The 18,464-nt window shown below is 39.0% G+C and overlaps 2 protein-coding genes across 3 annotated transcripts in view; both read right to left on the bottom strand.

Annotated features, from left to right (window-relative positions):
* Positions 1-18,464, bottom strand: part of LOC103029679 (solute carrier family 2, facilitated glucose transporter member 9-like) — a 1,095,244-nt gene that overhangs the window by 203,876 nt on the left and 872,904 nt on the right. The window lies entirely within an intron of this gene.
* Positions 1,896-16,563, bottom strand: kbtbd8 (kelch repeat and BTB (POZ) domain containing 8). Its single transcript, XM_022682372.2, has 4 exons — positions 16,500-16,563; positions 12,475-12,682; positions 9,649-10,766; positions 1,896-8,375 (listed from the first exon to the last, which is right to left on the bottom strand). The coding sequence occupies exons 1-4, from the start codon at positions 16,513-16,515 to the stop codon at positions 7,912-7,914; spliced, it is 1,806 nt and encodes a 601-aa protein (XP_022538093.1). The 5' UTR covers positions 16,516-16,563; the 3' UTR covers positions 1,896-7,911.

The following is an 18,464-nucleotide window of genomic DNA, read 5'->3' as shown; positions in this document are numbered from 1 at the left end:
GCAATGTAAACGTTGCAGCTGATCAGCGTAAATTTCGTATAGGCCCAATTTTTTGTTTCATTATTTTCTCTAAATATGTTTAATTTAGCTAATTCTTACTGGAATAACATGTTAATATGCAATCAAACTCCCTACAAGAGAAACTTAGCAAGTCAAAGCTTTTCACAGTGGGGGGTGAACTGAACCAGTCGTCCACACATTTGCATACGACTGCACATGCCAATGAAGCGCTAGAGCGAGCTGAAAGATTAATAACACGCTGTGCCCACACCCCTCAAGATTACAGGCGTCTGAAGCAACACCGGCCGACTCGGGTTCTGACATATTTAGATCCCACATGTAGCACAGCCTACTTAAACCTATACATAGACGCTGTATGACCATGAGCTTTTTCAAAGTAGGCCAACGGAGAACTGTGAAAGGTTACAGCAATCAGACGCAGACGCTCTGAGCCCACCAACGTAAACAGATAAAAAAAAAAAAAAAGACAAATTTAACAGTCTGAGAGATTCACATACAATTCTCTACTGCAAAAAATATCAATTTCAAAACCCTTTACAGAAACAAACAGAACAGAGACAGGGAATGCATCAGGGAATCAATCCAGAGTAATTTTTTGACAATTTTAATATTATATTTGGGCAGTGTGCCAAGTCCTGCTGGAAAATGAAATCCGCATCTCCATAAAAGTTTTCAGCAGAGGGAAGCATGAAGTTCTGTAAGATTTTCTGGAAAAACAATGACTGATCGTCAGTAAATTTTGCATTTGATTTGTAAATCAAGGGAGCAGAGTCTGGAGGAAGAGTGGAAAGACACACAGTTCAAGCTGCTTTGAGGTCTAGTGTGAAGTTTCCACCAATCAGTGATGGTTTGGAGAGACATGTCTGTCATCTGCTGGTGTTGATCCACTGTGTTTTATTATCAAGTCTAAAGTCAGTGCAGTTTTGTTTTCCCACAAAATCTTACAGCACTTCATGCTTCCCTCTGCTGACAACTTGTACAGAGATGCAGATTTAATTTTCCAGCAGGACTTGGCACACTGCCCACACTGCCAAAAGTACCAATTGGTCTTATATAATATTCTAATTGTCTGAGACACTGATTTTTGGGTTTCCATTAGCCGTAAGCCATAATCATCTACAACAAAAGAAAAAAACGCTCAAAATAGATCACTCTGTGTATAAAACATCTATATAATACTAGTTTTTAAATTCTTAATTACTGAAATAAAGTAACTTTTCAATGATATTCAATTTTAGATGTACTATAGTAAGAATGCCTCCTGTTTCTCTTACTCCAGTTACGCAAAAACTGCATAAAATATTCCTTCAGGTAGTATCAAATATCCCATTTAGGGCTCCAGCTAACATTCCCTACAACTCTACAGAGATCTATAGCACCTGTGAGAAATAGCATCTAAAGCACCTTTCATAATTTACCAAAAAGTAAAGTTAAAGTGAAATTAAAATAAAGTAAAATCAAATCATCGAACCAATTCTCCTAATTAAAGTCTAGCACAATGCTTTCCATGCAAAGTAGACAGTTACCCATACAAAAGCAGCTTAAACTCACATTCTAATATCCTTAAAAAAATGTATCTCAATACTTTTATCCATATATTGTGCACCAGATAGAGGTACACTAAAGTAAACAGCCCCACAGCAATGAATCCTTATTTATATATTATATATAAAAAAACAGCCTAAAATCAGACAAATTCACGGCTGATGAAACTTCAGGCATCCCGTGCAGCTACAGGAGCAAGTAAACAACCCCTACAGAGATGCATCCCTTAACAAAACACTAACTTAACATACCTTTAAGATGTTAATTAAGTAAGATCTTTGGTCGTGAGCGTTAAGGACCCCTTACTGACACAGACAGGGAACTAAAAGACACGTTTTAATTATTTTATTTCCAAATTATGTGCAATGTGAATTTCACAGTAGAGCTCAAAAGTATATTTACCAAACTCTCATTCCATACAAACAGGCAAAAAATAAAAACACAAAAAAATTAAATACAAAATAAAACAAAGAAAAGAGGGAAAACCAAAAAAACGCGACAATGATGTGGATGAATGGCTTTGTTTTTTTTTGTTTTTTTGCACTTGCACTTGCAGCAGGCAACAACACGAGACGTGAAGTTTATAAAACTATCACATAGCTTTTTTTCGGTATGTACATCTGTAGGAGATGATCAGAAAATAAAAGAAAGAAAAAAAAATACAAAATTTAAAGAAACAGCAACTGCTTTTGCTGTTGTTACTGTAGATATTGTAATGCTTTGTGTTATTTAGAGTGATTTTTGTATGTAAAACTGTATTTGAAAGGAAAACAAATGAGAAAAAAAATGCGGTTGATTTACACATTTTGTGATTCACCTAACAAACCTAAGGAAACCTATCCGCTACTATTTAAAATAAATGAAAAACAATGAAAAAATAATAGCAAACAAATCAACAAACAATTAATATTAATAAAATAATAATAATAGTAATAAACGGAAAAAAAACACTATTATTCAAGTTTTTTTTTTTTTAAAAGACAAAAAAAATAAATCAAACTGTGCAAGTACAGCAAACGTATGGTACAGTATATTACACATACATATCAAACCATAGTCAATACAGTACTGGGTATCAGTAAGAAATCCTGAGAATGGTCTGTTTCTGGTTCCCGTGCCACTGAGCTCTGCAGCGGATCTGCCGAGGGCGACCTATTGCACTGCAGTCGCCGCACAGTCCCGCCCACGCGCTGCAGCCGGGGCTCCGCACGACTGCGCAGACCACGGCACGGATTCGGTTCAGCCGAGAGTCCTCGCTCTGTTCAGGCCTCATCACACAGAGCTCGCCCGGTCCTGATGGGACGCAGCCTTGGCCTCCTCTCTCTCCCTCACTCACTCAATCCTTTCTCTCCTCTCTTTCAATTCTTTTCAGAAAGAAGAACTTGGCTTTCAGGAAGAGAAAAAGAATAAGAAAGAAGAAAGTAAAGAAAAAAGAACACAGAAAGAAGATAAAGCTAAAATGAAGGACCAAACAAGTAAAATAAATAAAAAGGGGAGAAACAACAAAAGATGAGGTGAACAAAAAGAAAACAGAAGGAAAAACATGAAGGAATAGACAAGGAATTCGAGGGAAATAAAAAAAAACAAAAAAACAGTTTTGTCAAAAAAAACTGTGAGAAAAAAAAACAAAAATAAAAAAAGAATAACACTTTAGAAAAGTAGAAAGAAAGAAAAAAACAAGGGACAAAAACTTTTAGAAAAGTAGAAAGAACAACTCCGCTCTCTCACTCCGCTCTCTCACTCCGCTCTCTCACTCCGCTCTCTCACTCCGCTCTCTCACTCCGCTCAGAAAAGAGAACTTGGCTCTCTATGATTGCCCAGCCAAGCCATGATTTCAGGAAGAGAAAATTAATTAGAAAGAAGACAAAGCAAAAAAAAAGAAAGACAAAACAAGTTAAATAAATAGAAAAAGGTGAGAAACAACAAAAAACGAGGAGAAAAAAAAAACATGAGGGGATAGACATGAAATTGGAGGGAAATGACAACTAATGAGAGTGAAATAAAAGAGAAATTGAGGGAAAAAGTGGGAAAGACAAAGAAAGGACTTGGAAAAGAAAGTAGAAAAGCATGAGGGAGGAGCCAAAGAATTAGAGGAAAAGAAAGTAAGGGAAAAAATAGTGAATAAATAAGCAAAACACAAACATTTTGCAAAAAAATAAAATAAAGATAGAAAGTTAAGCAAAGCAGAGAAAAAGAAACTATGAAAAAAAGGAAGGAAGGATACAGAGGACATGAATGAGACATAAAACACAAGGGACAAACAAACTTTAGAACAGCAGAAAGAAAAAAAAACAAGAAAGGGAGAAATAAAAGTTTTACAACAATAGAACAATTAAAGAAAGCAAAAATTGAACAAGAGATAAAATAAAAAAAAGAAGAGAGTGGAAAATGAGCCATAAGAATCTAAATAAAGACAAAGATACAAGAGGAAGTCCAGCAAAAGAAAAATAAAAGGAGAAATTATGAAAAAAAGAAAAGAAAAAGAAAAGAGAAAGAACGGTTGAAAGAAAGGAGTGAGAGGGGGGTGTAGTGCAAGATCAGTACAGCACGGGGAACCTGCATATGATCAATGTAAATAAAACACAAACTCAACACAAGCTACACACACAATAATGCTCAAACAGACTGAGCTACAACAGGACCTTACACCCAGCGGCTGTGTTCCAAACCAAATGGAGGAAAAAGTTCTGTACAGGATTGTCAAAGAAAAGCAGCACCAAGAAACGATTCAGCAAACCAGTCTCTGCGTTTGTGACATCAGAAAATGGACACAAAAATGGAGAACAAACAAAAAAAAAGAAAAAGAAGACTGAACTCTTGAGTCACACAGTCTGAGGAGCTCTGCTGAAACCATAATGATGAAACTCTTTCCATCAGAAAAAAAAATGGAGAAGCTCGTTTAAAGCAGAGACATATCTCTGTGCAACATGTAGAGCAAGGGGCCAAGCACCAAACCTTCACCTCACCTCATCACCCGGTTAGCTCTCAGAGGAGGCACACACTGGAGCTCTGAATTCTCTGTATTTTCTATTTAAAAGTAAGACTGAAGCTTCTGAAGCACATGACGATCTTTTTCATTCGCTCACATTTCACATTTCTGATGGCACCTTAAAAACACAAAACAAAAAAATTAAAATAAAAACAAACCCATCATGTACATAAGGGGTGGGACAAATTAACAATATTGCAATATATCGTATCATTTATCATTTTCTGCATCAAATATCGATATTCTTATTGAAACACAGCAGCTCTAAACTCCTTACGATCCGCCTCCCCCCAATCTGACTTACTAAAGTTACTGCTTCATATGGAATAGGGTTAACCTGCAGATATTAAATAATACAGGTTGTCTAATTCAGTGAAACGGACACAAATAAATCTATAATTCCTGATATCTTCTTATTTAGGAGTATTTTTTCCTCTTCAGTAACTCAGATTGTGTGAAGCATTGTAGAGAAATGTCTTGCTATATATCGAGTATTGCAGAATCACAGTATTGTGATTATATCATATGTCGTATCGTATCATATCGTATTGTGAGGTGCCCTGTAATTCCCACCCCTAACATATATATATATATGCATATACAGCTTTGAAAAAAGAGACCACTTAAAAATTGAGTTTTTGATTACGAAAATGAAAACGTCTGGAATATAATCAAGAGGAAGATGGATGATCACAAGCATCAAACCAAGCTGAACTGCATGAATTTTTGCACCAGGAGTGATTAGCATAAAGTTATCCAAAAGCATTGTGTAAGACTGGTGGAGGAGAACATGATGCCAAGATGCATGAAAACTGTGATTAAAAACCACCAGGGTTACTGCACCAAATATTGATTTATGAACTCTTAAAACTTTATGAATATGAAGTTCTTTTCTTTGCATTATTTGAGGTCTGAAAGCTCTGCATCTTTTTTTTGTTATTTCAGTCATTTCTCATTTTCTGCAAATAAATGCTCTAAATGACTATTTTTATTTGGACTATTGGGAGAAATTATGTTTGTAGTTTATAGAAAAACAACAACGTACATTTTTCTCAAACATAAACCTAAAAATAGCAAAATCAGAGAAACTGATTCAGAAACTGAAGTGCTCTCTTATTTTTTTCCAGAGCTGTACGGTAACAACATGATTCCTTACATATCCATAAGTATCAAATTATGGATTCTGACCAGTCGCCGCAGCTTTTGCAAGAACTTCGTAAGAACGCTTGGTTTCTTCTTAAGTAAGGAAGGACGTTTGTAAACGGATCTTATTGCTGACAGGATCAAGCCTGCGACTTCTTCTCTAGCACGTCGTCCTCCTCCCACTGAGAGGGGCGTCCATCCCATTTGATGCAAACAGAATTCACGTTTCGGACAGGACGACTTAATCAACGTTCAAAAACTCAATTAAACCTTATCGCTGCAATTCTAGGGCTTTTAAACCTATTGCCTGTGGGGTTCAATTCGCGTGAATCTTGACTGCACTCTCAACAGGGTACACAACGGGAAGTCGAGTTCATGGGTGAGCAAACTGGAACTGGAACAAACTGGAGTGACCTTATACTGAGTCCAATTTACATCAATGCATGAAGACCGTTTTGACTGTTCACATTTATATGATTCATTTCCACAAATCAGACACGCATCTAATCCAGGATCACATATGAAAGTGACTCAAATCTGATTTGAAAGGATTGACAAAGTAAGCCTATAATAGAGGCATTAAATACTGTGGTTACAAAGGAATCAGAATTGGTCAAAATCATGAATTAGAAATAACAATTGGTTCAAGCCAGCCCTATTTTTGTCGTTTTTACCCACAGTAAACTCTGAACCAATGAATAAACATGCTGATTCTAATGGACAGTTACAGTCAGATTTCATTAAAACTATGCTGGAAGTATTTTTCTGTCTCTATGCCAGTTAGTGGTTGATCAGAACACTAAGGGAACACTTTTGGGATAACTGTATGAGCTCCATCTTTTTAGGGGTCCAGGCACAAGCCTGCCTTCACTAAGCTGCTTTCAAGTTAGCTCTCAAGTTATATATCCAGTCTGCTCTCCAGTTAGCTCCCCAGTTAGCTCCCAAACCCATGAACTCAACTCTGCTGTACACAATACTCTTCAGATCTTTCTTCTCTCCAATATGGAGACCAAGTATTTCACTGTAACCTCACTAAAGTAGCTGGTGACTCAAAGTCGCAAAGACGGATCAGGACAGGTATGAGTCATGTTTAACCTATATTAGAACTCCTCAAATATTAATCATCGCTGCACAGTTTAGCAGATTCTTCTGTTCTCACGCACCCGAATCAACTCAAGAAGTGTCAGCTGGCGAGTTGTACGAGTGCGCGAGCGTGGAGCAGAGAAACCACTGTAAACTGAGCTCGGGAACGCTGAAACAGATTCCGAAAGGGTTGTTTGGGGCAGCAAAGCACATTAAACAACGCAATTAAAAACTGACGCAGTGGCTTTAAGCATTTGGGTACAAAAAAAGAAAAAATAGGTATTAAAAAACTTTCCAAACTAAGAAACAGCCACCTTAACGTCTTGGCAATTAAACTAAACTAAAATCATTCGCACACCAGTACATCATCAGACAAAACAAGAGCAAATCCTCCAAAAGGTGGCAAGAAAGATGTTCAGTTCTGACATCTACAAAATAAAATAAAAAAAGACCTAGCTTCCTAAGGATGAGCCCCTCAGCCCACCATACCCGTATGAATATATATTTATATATATATATAGCTATTTATATATTTATTACTTTATTTAAATTTTTCTGATGCTGACACTGCTTGTCCTTTTCCTCAAAAAAAAAAGGGTCAACATCAATGACTGTCCCAACACTGCATGCCAACAAACTGAAAACTGCAAAATAGCAACAAATCAAATCCATAAATCGTGCCTTAAAAAGTAATAAAGAAAGAAACAAAAAAGAAAGAAAAAAAATTGGCTCAACACACGCTTGTGAACAATAACATGATAATTGCACTTATAATTTTGTTAAGTTTCCACTATAAAACAAGCAACGGCGAGGGCACTTTGTGCTCGTCTCTCGAAGTTTAAAATACTGCCGTCTGTCCGAGTAGCCCTCGGACCAAAACGTCACCGCAGATTGTTTCCTCTGTTTTTTTTTTGTGTGTTTTTCATTGTTAAATATATATATAAGACTTTCCCACTTTTCCGTTGGGTTCTTGCGTGTTTGGACAGCACCATATGTAAGGGAGCGCACACCTAGCGGCCCCCTTTATCACCCGAAAGAAAAAAAAAATAAAGTAAATAACGAACAAAATTCAACAAAAACTAACTGAAGAAATCTCCCTGCTTCCCAGCCCTCCCTCCCCCACCGCCCGCTCAAAGCACTTTCTGAAGACACTGAGGGTACAGCTTAGCCACCACGCACTCGAAGTGCCGGCCGAGGTCCCAGAGGCGATCGGGCGTCTCGTAGACTTTGGTCCAGCGGTCGGCCTCCTCGTCGTACTGGTAGAGCGAGTTCTTGCGGCTGGTGCGGAACACGTGCTCCTCCACCATCACCTGCGTGGCGCGCACGAACAGGTGTAGCCTGCCACCCAGCAGCAGGGCTTTGATGTAGGGGCTGGCCGCTTGCTCGAAGGGAAGGTCCCGCCGACGGCTCCAGCTGTTCTGCTCGATGTCGTACACCTCCGCGGTGAAGGTGCGCTGGTGGTTGCGGCAGATGCCGGCGATGTAGTAGATGCGGTTCTTGTACAGCGTCGCCAGGCCCTGGCTGCGAGGCACGCTCATGGGGGCCAGGTGGCCCCAGTAGTCTTTGCGAGGGTCGAAACAGAAGAAGTATTCGCCTGAGGAAAGACGGAAAAGGAGATGAAACAACTGATCGAATTAGGAATAAACTGCTCATAGTACTTAGGAGAAATTGCCATTTTCTTTCCTCTCCTAAACCAGTTTCAGATTCAAACCTTATTCTGAACAAATACAACTACAGCTTAATCAGTTCTGAATATCCAAAAAAACTATTTCCCCGCCCTCAAATTACAGATCTTCATAATAGTTTGGGAAAATAACTAGTGTTTCTGCTACATACATATTACACACACACAAATTATTGCTTCTGCTAACTCAGAATTTTAGAAAATGTCACAGAACTGCAGTTACAAAAACTCTGTAGGGCTATTCATCTAAAATCACAGCCACCACACACAAGCAGTCACTCCATTCACTGTTACAATTCCTCAGTGCAACATGAGAGTACATTTAAGTGCATTTATTTAAAGCCATATCAAAACCACAGAAAGCCACAGTAGATCATTTGTTTTGAAATCTACACAGAAATACAGCAAGCCTTTTTTTGGTTAACAAACAAATGCTAATGCTAGAGTCAAATTACTTGAGCTAACAAAACCAACCTAGGTAGGGATTCACAAAATATCTGGGGACCAAAATTATTAGTCCAAAGATGGCACTGCTGAGGTAAATTTACAACTAAAATATCACTGCTGAGGTAAATATGTGACTAATATAGAATTACTGAAGCACCCTTATGATTAGAACAGCACTCCTGAGATAAATGCATGACTAAAATTCAACTGCTGAAGTAAAATGTATGAATAGATTAGCATGGAAGATCATACTTCATCCTATACCTTTCCAGACTCAGAACTAAAAACAGTTAATAGAACAAATGTGTTTTGTCAAATGTATAAAGAAATCAAAGTAAAAAAACATGTGCAAAAATGTACCGTCACAAAAATCTGTTACATTTACTACTATGGTATGTCCATTAACATTACTAGAGATTATTTTGGTTACTAGATATTAAAACCACAATTAACCATACACCAAGAATTAATTCTCAATCTGATGAAGTAATCCTTTCCGTTAAAAAGAATAACATGAAATATGTGAAGGAACAAGGGCTCACCCCGACCTCATTTTTCACAGCTTTCTTGCCCTTGATCAAGACACCCAACAACCACTTGCCGCCTAGATACTAAGGTGTGTGTTATCACTACCATAAATGTGTTAAATGTTGCTGTGCAATACCTGCAAAGGCCTGTCCAATGTGTACCTCCGCCTTAGTTGTCCCCGTCTTAAACATACATCCAAAACACTCACCTTGGAGCACATAGATGCGATCCTTATACTCTATGGCACTGTGGAACTCCATGGCAACAGGCATGGGGCTGACGGCGGTCCAGCAGTTGTCCCTGGCGTCGTAGCACTCGACTGATTTTAATGCGTTACGGCCGTCCCCTTCGTACACACGGCCACCGAGAGCGAAGAGTTTGCCACAGCAGTGCACCAGTCTACAGCCGATCCTCGCCCGCAGCATGGGCGAGCGAGGTAACCAGCGATTCCCAGCATGTTCGTACTGCCAGAAGTCACTTTCCGCCCGGTGATCGATCGACACCTCGCTGTTGCTGGGACGGTAGCCCCCAGCGATGAATATGTCGTTCTCGGACGTGACGACTATGCCGACCTCGCGGAGGTCGTTGGGCGGCTTGCACAGTTTATAGACTTTCCCTGTGGCGGTGTCTAGGCAAGGCACCGTCTGCTTCTTCCCTGAGTGTTTGTGTGCCGCGTCAAAGCAGATGACCATCTCGGACGCGGTCATGCCCAGGCGCTGAGGGCAGCCACTGGTGCCGTTCAGTCGCCCCTTGTCGGAAGGCTCTTTGGACAGGGCCAGGGCGAAGGCGGGAGGGATGCGGCTCAGGAAGGCCTCGTCCAGCAGCGGCAGACGGATGCACTCTGCGAAGACCTCGGGCAGGTCAGCCTCGCGACGTGGTCGGTCGTGCTCCAGCCAGCAGACGATGCTTTCGTACACGTGCTCCTCCTTCTCCACGTTGAGGTCGTCGTTGTTGAGGATGCTAACCAGCTGCTCCTTGGTCAGCTGCAGGAACTCCTGCTCGCCCATTACGCACAGGAACTTCTTGCGGATGTAGTCCTGCGAGCGCTCCCGCAGCTCCTGGTGCCCGTAAGCGTCAGCAAACATGAACACCCCTATACAGTTCTGGGGGTCCAGCCGACTGATCATGAAGTAGGCGCACTGGTCCTGCAGCGCTGGGATCTGGAAGATGCTGGCCGCTGTAAACAGGGCCTGAACGTTGCATTCAGACAGTGTGACTCGTGAGGTGTAGGCATAGTCCAGGACCAGGCGCATGGACTCGGACTCGACGCCAACGATCCGCACCTCACGCTGGCTGCTTTCTGTAAGGCCACTGGTGAACATTGATCTAAAACAAACAAAAAGGGAAAAAACTAAATTAAAAGACTAAAATCAGCAATGTGTTTAGGCCTTGATTAGCAGCAAATCCAGCCTAGAGTAGGCATTAAAAATGTCTAAGGAAAAGAAGATTTAGGCATCTTTAAACTGCATGGTACCTACACTACTCGACTTGATTCCTTTTTGTTTTCCCATTAAGATTATTTAGTTTGTGAAACAAGGTATCTCCTTGCTTTTGGGTCCAAGCAAGCCAGGAAAGAAACGCAAAAAATAAACTTTGGACAAACTGATTGGCCAAAGAAAATGATTGCAGTATGCACCGCAAACTGCAAACAAGCTGCATTCTGACAATATGGAAAACAAGCCCTTCTGAAGCCTCTACTGTTACTTTTTCATCATTCTACAGACGGTAGTGATGTTGTTCAGCAATATGACCAGTTAAATTGGTACGTAAAAAAGGGGCAGCCGAGAATTTGAACTGGCTGTTGAAAGTAACTGGATTTGGTAAATCAAGAAAAAATTCTCTGCTAAGTAAGGCAAAAGCAAAACCTTCATATAAGTGCTAAAACCAGCATTAAAGTTTAACAAGGTCAAAAGTGATGGTGCACTGCTTTTAGCATTGCTTGCATAAACAACCATTGTGGAGGAGACATGAAAAGGTTTTGGAAGAGAAACTGTAGCTAACAAAAAAAGAACAGCTAGAATGCTAGTAGCTTCATGACCTTTACAGCTAGAAGAATAAACTGATTCCACCAAATTCCACCAAACACCAAGCAAGATGTCGTTCATGGACTACCTAAGAAGACCCAAACTGAAGCTTCTGGGTTGCACTTAAAGGTTTCTGGCCTAGATATCATATGAAATTTATGCACAGACCTCACACAAGCGGCGCATGTGAGAAACCCCAAGAACATCTGAGAACAAGAGGTCTTTTGCAAGTAAGAGTGGTGAAAATCCAACCGAAAGAGTCATAAGACGTGCAGCTTGTATCTGCTATATAAATGATTCAAGGAAATGATCAAATACCATATTTTTTGCACTATAAAGCACACAGGATAAGGCGTATTTTATGAGACATTGGTATGAAACAGGGCTGTAGCCATATTTTCCTTCTAATTTAGCAGGCCTGTAAACCTGTAAAACTAAGCTAAGTAAGTTAAACAAACTAAGTTAAGTAAACAAAGCTGTAATTCTTAAGAGTCAAACAAGTCAAATGAGTGCTAAAAGTTAATCCACACAGATTTCTTTCCTGAAAACTGTTTATTTTGGTTAGTAAAGCACTTCTGTTTATGTACAGTAAGCTTAGATTTCCAGATTTCCACTAAAGCTAGAGCATTAGCGGCTTACCGCAGGCACCGTTAGCGGGTAAAGCTAATTCTGCTCCAGAAGTGCTAGCCAGGGTCAGCAGCAGGCTACAGGCCGAGAATACTCAACTCTGAACGGCTAATGCTAATACTGCTCGAGACATTTCAGCGGAGTGGCTGTAGCGCTCCTCACAACCTGAGACTGGTAAAAATCATACATAAGGCACACCAGATTATAAGATGCACTGACATTTTTGGGAAAATTAAAAGTTTTAAGTGTGCCTTATAGTGAAAAAATTCAGTAACGAATCTAAGGTGCCCAAACACTTGCACAGGCAACATGAATAATAATATTTTTAAAAAGTATGTTTGATTATGTACAGTGGCTGTGCTTTCTCTTACTGTACATTCTACCTGAAATAAGGGCTGATGGCAGCAAGCACATTTCTGTGACAGGAGAAGGTCTTGCCATGATCCACCTCCACGACGATGTCTGTCAGCTGCGCTTCGTCGTACAGGGCTTTGAGCTGCTGGAGGATGGTGCAGGCATGCAGGGCGTCTACTCCGTTGTAGCTTGTGCTTGCAGGAGTCCCGTTCTGTACTTGTAACAGCTTTCCAACATCTGCGATGGGAACAGGGAATAGAAAAGTGTGTTTTAGAAATTTTAGACCTGCAAGACAAGCCCCAGAACTGACCAAAAATACAAGAAATTTAGGTCAAAATTAGACAATCATGTTTCAAAAAAGGGATTACAAAATCTCCAACCATATATATGTATATATATATATATATAGTATATGAACACCATTGCCTTCTACAACCTATTGCACAGCAGAATATGGCCTTGCCTCAAGGCCCAGCTGTGGCAGATCAGCAGAACTGAGTTCTGATCCAAGCCTGTGATCAACAGTCCATGCTTCTCTATTTTAATCATCATATAAGACCACCCATGTCAATTCAACATGCTCAAATAGGCCAAACATGACTGACAAACAGACTACACACAGGAACCACTAGCCTGGGTTATCAAGACCATCAGCTATTTGCCATCAGCTTGGTTGTTTCAAGCCTTTCCATTACTTGGCTGCACACCTGTAGAACAAAGTGATGGACATTAACCAAGAAAAAAAATGCAATTTGTTGTACTCATTTGTTAGGAACTTTTGCTTTAACTGTATACTACCGAAGCATTTCAAATTTGGGTCACTTTCTAAATCTAAATCTAAAGTAAAATGTACAATTATTTCCCTCAGTGTTCATGGCCGTTTGAACAGTGTCAGACTAATTCATGACATTCCGTTAAATGAGTGGTGTAGCAAGTAAATCCCAGATAATTCTGTGTTTGAGATATATTGTGAATTGTGGATATTTCTGAGAGGTTTAGTGGCAAAAATAGACCACTGAACACTGAGTCAGTAGTGTTCTTATTGCTCAGCTGTTTATCTCGTTAAAACCAAGCAGCTGGTAGCCGCTTTCATAGCAAGTGAGTCAATTAAAACGTCAGAAATGGACAACATTAAGCCAAACTCAAAACGGATTTAGACAAATTCAATGAGCAGCTCATTCATGTTTTTTTTCTTATTGTGGGCACAAGACAACATTTAGTTAAAGCGTTGGAAGAGTCCTTTAAAAGCATGAGATACAGTAGGTTTATCTCAATGACTAAGCAGACCTACATTCTGGTCCTAAATAACAAATACACATTCACATTGTCCTTCAATGTGTGTCGCTCAAGGACTAAATAAGTTAAAATGACTAAGAAGGCACTTTACAGGCAAATGAACCAGTCTGACAAAAAGGGAACTATAATTTACAATTATATGTACGGCATTTAGCTGACGCTCTTATCCAGAGCGACTTACAACATTATTTCTATGATAGAAGTGAGCCAATGTAGTATTAGCTACGAGTCTTGCCTAAGGACTCTTTTTGGTGTAGCACAACATACGGGAATTGAACCCCAGACCAGGAATTGAACCCCAGACCGGGAATTAAACCCTAGAATTTGAGATAGTAATTAATTATTTTGAGATACTAAATCATTATTTTAAAATAGTTATACACTATTTTGAGATGTTTGAGTATGTTTGTAAGCTATGAGTCTTGCCTTAAGACTCTTATTGGTGTAGCACAGCATTAGGGGTGGGCGATATGGCTCTAAAATAATATCACGATATTTCAGGGTATTTTTGAGATAACGATTAGGGGTGGGAATCGTTTACTATCTCACGATTCGATTCGATTCCGATTTTGGGGGCCACGATTCGATTCAAAATCGATTTTTGATTCAAAACGATTTGAATTATAAAAAATTCTGCTTCTGGCTTATGAATCTTATTGAAAAAAAACCCTCCATAATATACACTGGTCCTGGAGCAAGTAATGTGTTACAAAAACAATAAAATGTGCAGGAATGTGGGTCCTCAGTGACAGAGAAATCACTGGGATATCACAATGACGTTAATGAACAATAAATAAATAATAAATAACACTGCTTTATTACCAGGCTACTAGCGGTGGTGTGTAGGTGACGCTGCTGGGCTGATGTGATGATAGCAGTGAAGCGCTAAAGTTCAGGAGCAGCTGCTGATTAACTAGTTAACTTTAAGGTCGTTGTATTTCTTCAGAAAGGGGGCAGGAGGTGGAGAAATTAATTCATATTGTCCATTCCTTAATTCCTCTGTGATGAGGAGCTGAAATTAGCTCTGATTAGCTTATTGTTATTTTTCCGTTCCGCCTTAAATGCTGCAGCCCGCTGCCACCTGTAGCGTTATTTAAGGTGGAACTGGAAAGTTAGCTAGTTAGCTAGCTAACAGTTACTGAAACTAACTACTAGCGATCTTTTTTATGCTTGTTATGAAGCATTCTGCCATAAAACATTGAAACTACACGTTAATCTAAGGTAATATAGTGCTTGTTCTGCCATCTTACCGGTGATTCTCAAACACCTACGCTCTGTGTGTGTCTGGAAGATCTCCGTTTGAAGGGACAAGCCCTATCCCCAGGGTTGCCAGGTCCAACAAAAATACCCAGCCCAAAATCAGTCTAAAACCCGCCCCTCAGAATCGATTTTGGGACATTTTAAATCGATTCTGAATCGTAGTAAATGAGAATCAAGATTCTTATGTGAATCGATTTTTTGGCACACCTCTAATAACGATATACTTGGCGATATAGGAAAACAGAAAAATAATTAATTAATTTCAGGAATATAGTATAATAGTATAACAGAATAATCATAATGTGGCAAAATAAATAATATAGCATAAAATAATATAATGCAGCAAATAATATTGCAGAATATTTAGTGCATGCATATAAACTGCAACTAAAACAATTATACAATAAATACACCTAAAGCTTCACAGTAAATAATAGACTACTTTTAAGACAGAACAGCCCTATTATCACAATATGGATCTTTAATATCATGATATTTCTGTGTTACGATATATTGTATACGATATAATATTGCCCACCCCTACACAGCATAGTCACAGAGTCACCCAGACTGGGAATTGAACCACAGTCAGGAATTGAACCCCAGCTTTTAAGATAGTAAGTAATTAATTTGAAATACTCCCTCATTATTTTGAGATAGTAAGTCATTATCTTGACATACCAATTCATTACTTTGAAATAGTAAGTCATTATTTTGAGATACTAAGTTTGTTAGCTGTGAGTCTTTTCCAAGGAATCTTAGTGACACAGAACAGCAGTCACCCAGACCGAGAATTGAACCCCCTGACCAAAAACTGAACACCAGACCGAGCTCCAAACAACAGCTACTCCAAACCCAGCAGTCATTCAACAGTCGAAAACTGCTAAAATAAAAGTTAGCTAAATAGTTAGTAAACTGTGGCAGTGTTCAATGCTTCTGACCAACAGCTCCAAAAAACAACCCTCCAGGGGGTGGCAGCTAAGCTAATTGCTGCATTTAAATGACAACTAAGCTAACTAAGTTACTTGAATAGTTAACGCTAGATACAAAAACCTGTAGGAACTTTAGCATTAGCTAGGCTTGCTAACGAAGACCATTTACTTCAAAACCCACCAAAATACGCTCTTAAAACACGTCAATAAATTAAATAAAATTCGTATTAAATATTAAGAAGCAGGCCCTCCGTCTAAATACTACTTATATCCTAAAATAACGACTTTTTATCGACACCCACATTAATGTTTACACACTTGCTAACCGGCCGCTAAGAGCCCAAGCTAATGCTAACGCTAATGCTAACGCTATCCACCAGTCCGCACTTTCCGGGCTAACACACAAACAATCTCCTCCTTCACCGCCTTAAAAACAACCCCCTCAACCGCAAACAGCCCCGACCGACAGGCGAGGGCCTTCACTAACCCACCGCGCCCGAACAAACCCGCAAACTTTCCTAAATAACTTTAAATGGTGAAGAGAAAAACAATCGCAAAGCTCTAACCTCCACCGGCAGCCATTCTCGCCCCGTCTGTCTCAATGCTGAGAGAAAAAACGTCACCGGTGAATCTGAGCCCCGGAAACAAGCCACAGCCAATCAGCGTCTCCGGAGGCCCCCCAGCAACCAATCGGATTAAGCGGCATTCATAATTTGACGGGGTGCAGCCAAGGCGATGTCACGAGCAGGCTACATACAGCAGCAGGTCCTGCTTAATTAAACCTGCAGCAGTCAGCATATATCAGGTTATTGAAGCTATCTCATTATTTTGAGATAGCAGGTCATTATTTTGAGATTCTAATTCATTCTTTTGAGATAGTAAGTCATTATTTTGAGATTCTAATTCATTTTCTGAGATACTAATTCATTAATTTGAGACTAATTCATTAATTTGAGACTAATTTATTTTCTGAGATACTAATTCATTCATTTGGGACACTAATTCATTATTTTGAGATACTAATTCATTATTTTGAGATAGTAAGTCATTATTTTGAGACATTAATTTATTATTTTGAGATACTAATTCTTTATTTTGAGATAGTAAGTCATTATTTTTAGATACTAATTTATTATTTTGTAATACTGTCATTATTTTGAGATAGTAATCATTATTTTTAAATACTAATTCAGTATTTTGAGATTCTAATTCATTATTTTAAGATACTAATTGATTACTTTGAGATGGTAAGTCATTATTTTGAGATATGTCATTATTTTGTGATAATTAGTCATAATTTTTTGATACTTTTTCATTATTTTAAGATAATAAGTCATTATTTTGAGATACTAATTCATAATTTTAGAAGAGTAAGTCATTATTTTGAGATACTAATTCATTATTTTGAGATAGCACGCCATGATTTTGAAATACTAATTTATTATTTCTAGGATAGTAAGTCATTATTTTGAGATGCTATCTAATTATTTTGAGATTATAAGTCATTAGTTTGAGATAGCAAGTGTGTTTGCTTTAGGAAAAAAGTTTTTTTTTCTTTCAAAATAATGACTTACTATCTCAAAAAAATGAAATAGCAGTTACTTATTCATAAGAGGTTTTGAGAAAAAAAAAACATTTGGGTGTCCTCCATCCAATTAGACAATTAGATTTTATTTTGAGGCAAAATAACAGGGTGTAAGATAGCAAGATAGCATTTCTTAAACAAATTCCCTATTCACTATTGGGCTGTGTTAACTTGTAAAGGAAATAAATGAATGAAGAATTTGTTTAAGTAATGTTGGACTTGTGTATAGTAGTTGTTCCTAACTATACAAAAAAATAATAATAAACACACTCACAAAAAGTATCTAAATGGAAATTTGTGTGACAGCTTTGTTGTTTAATCGTGTAGAAATCTCGTCCCTTTCACAATACACTTTAACAGATGGGCGCTCCCATTTAAAACTGTGGCTCTTGTCCTCGGCTCAGTTTTATCAGCCCTGCGCCGACAGCAAATCCATTCTACCACTGCCTGACACTGTAAAATGACACAAAAGGAGTCCAATAAAACACAGCTGCAATCTACGCAATCGATTTCACCTGCTTTTTTCCCACTCCCTCTCTCGCACAGGCTGTGAAATTGGACCTAGCTGCTCTGAAATGAAAGGAAAAACGGCTTCCCGCGGCCTCCGCTAGGCCATAATACTTTCTTTCTTTCCCCCCCTTATATTTCTTGCCTATAACCTGCACTTTAGATATATAGAAAGCAATTTCCTCATATAGGCGCTTCAGACGTTGTTCCCCCGGATTGTGTTTTGTTAGGACGTGAGTGAAAAGGCTGGCTTTTACCCATTCACACCATCACAAAATGCCAGCCTCTGTTTGGGTTAGCGTAGCACCGGCTGGCAGAAGTGGCCACACGAAAGGAAAATAACTCAAGGCAACAGTTGTTAAAATTCAGGGCCTCATTGTTTCTCCCAGTAAAAGGTTTTTTTGTGTGTAACTCTGTGGTGGGTATAATCTGTCAGGGT

Source organism: Astyanax mexicanus, chromosome 24, assembly GCF_023375975.1.
Source record: "Astyanax mexicanus isolate ESR-SI-001 chromosome 24, AstMex3_surface, whole genome shotgun sequence".
Lineage (NCBI taxonomy): Eukaryota > Metazoa > Chordata > Actinopteri > Characiformes > Acestrorhamphidae > Astyanax > Astyanax mexicanus.
The sequence above is the reverse complement of the archived record's forward strand: the minus strand, read 5'-3'. Positions and strand labels throughout refer to the sequence as shown.

What these genes read in the sequence shown, in the direction of transcription:
- kbtbd8 (XM_022682372.2), bottom strand. An exon ending in GCCATCAGCCCTTATTTCAG is followed by an intron (nt 10,767 to 12,474) that starts GTAGAATGTACA and finishes TGTTTGTTTTAG; the next exon opens with ATCAATGTTCACCAGTGGCC. An exon ending in TCGCATCTATGTGCTCCAAG is followed by an intron (nt 8,376 to 9,648) that starts GTGAGTGTTTTG and finishes GTCTTTCCTCAG; the next exon opens with GCGAATACTTCTTCTGTTTC.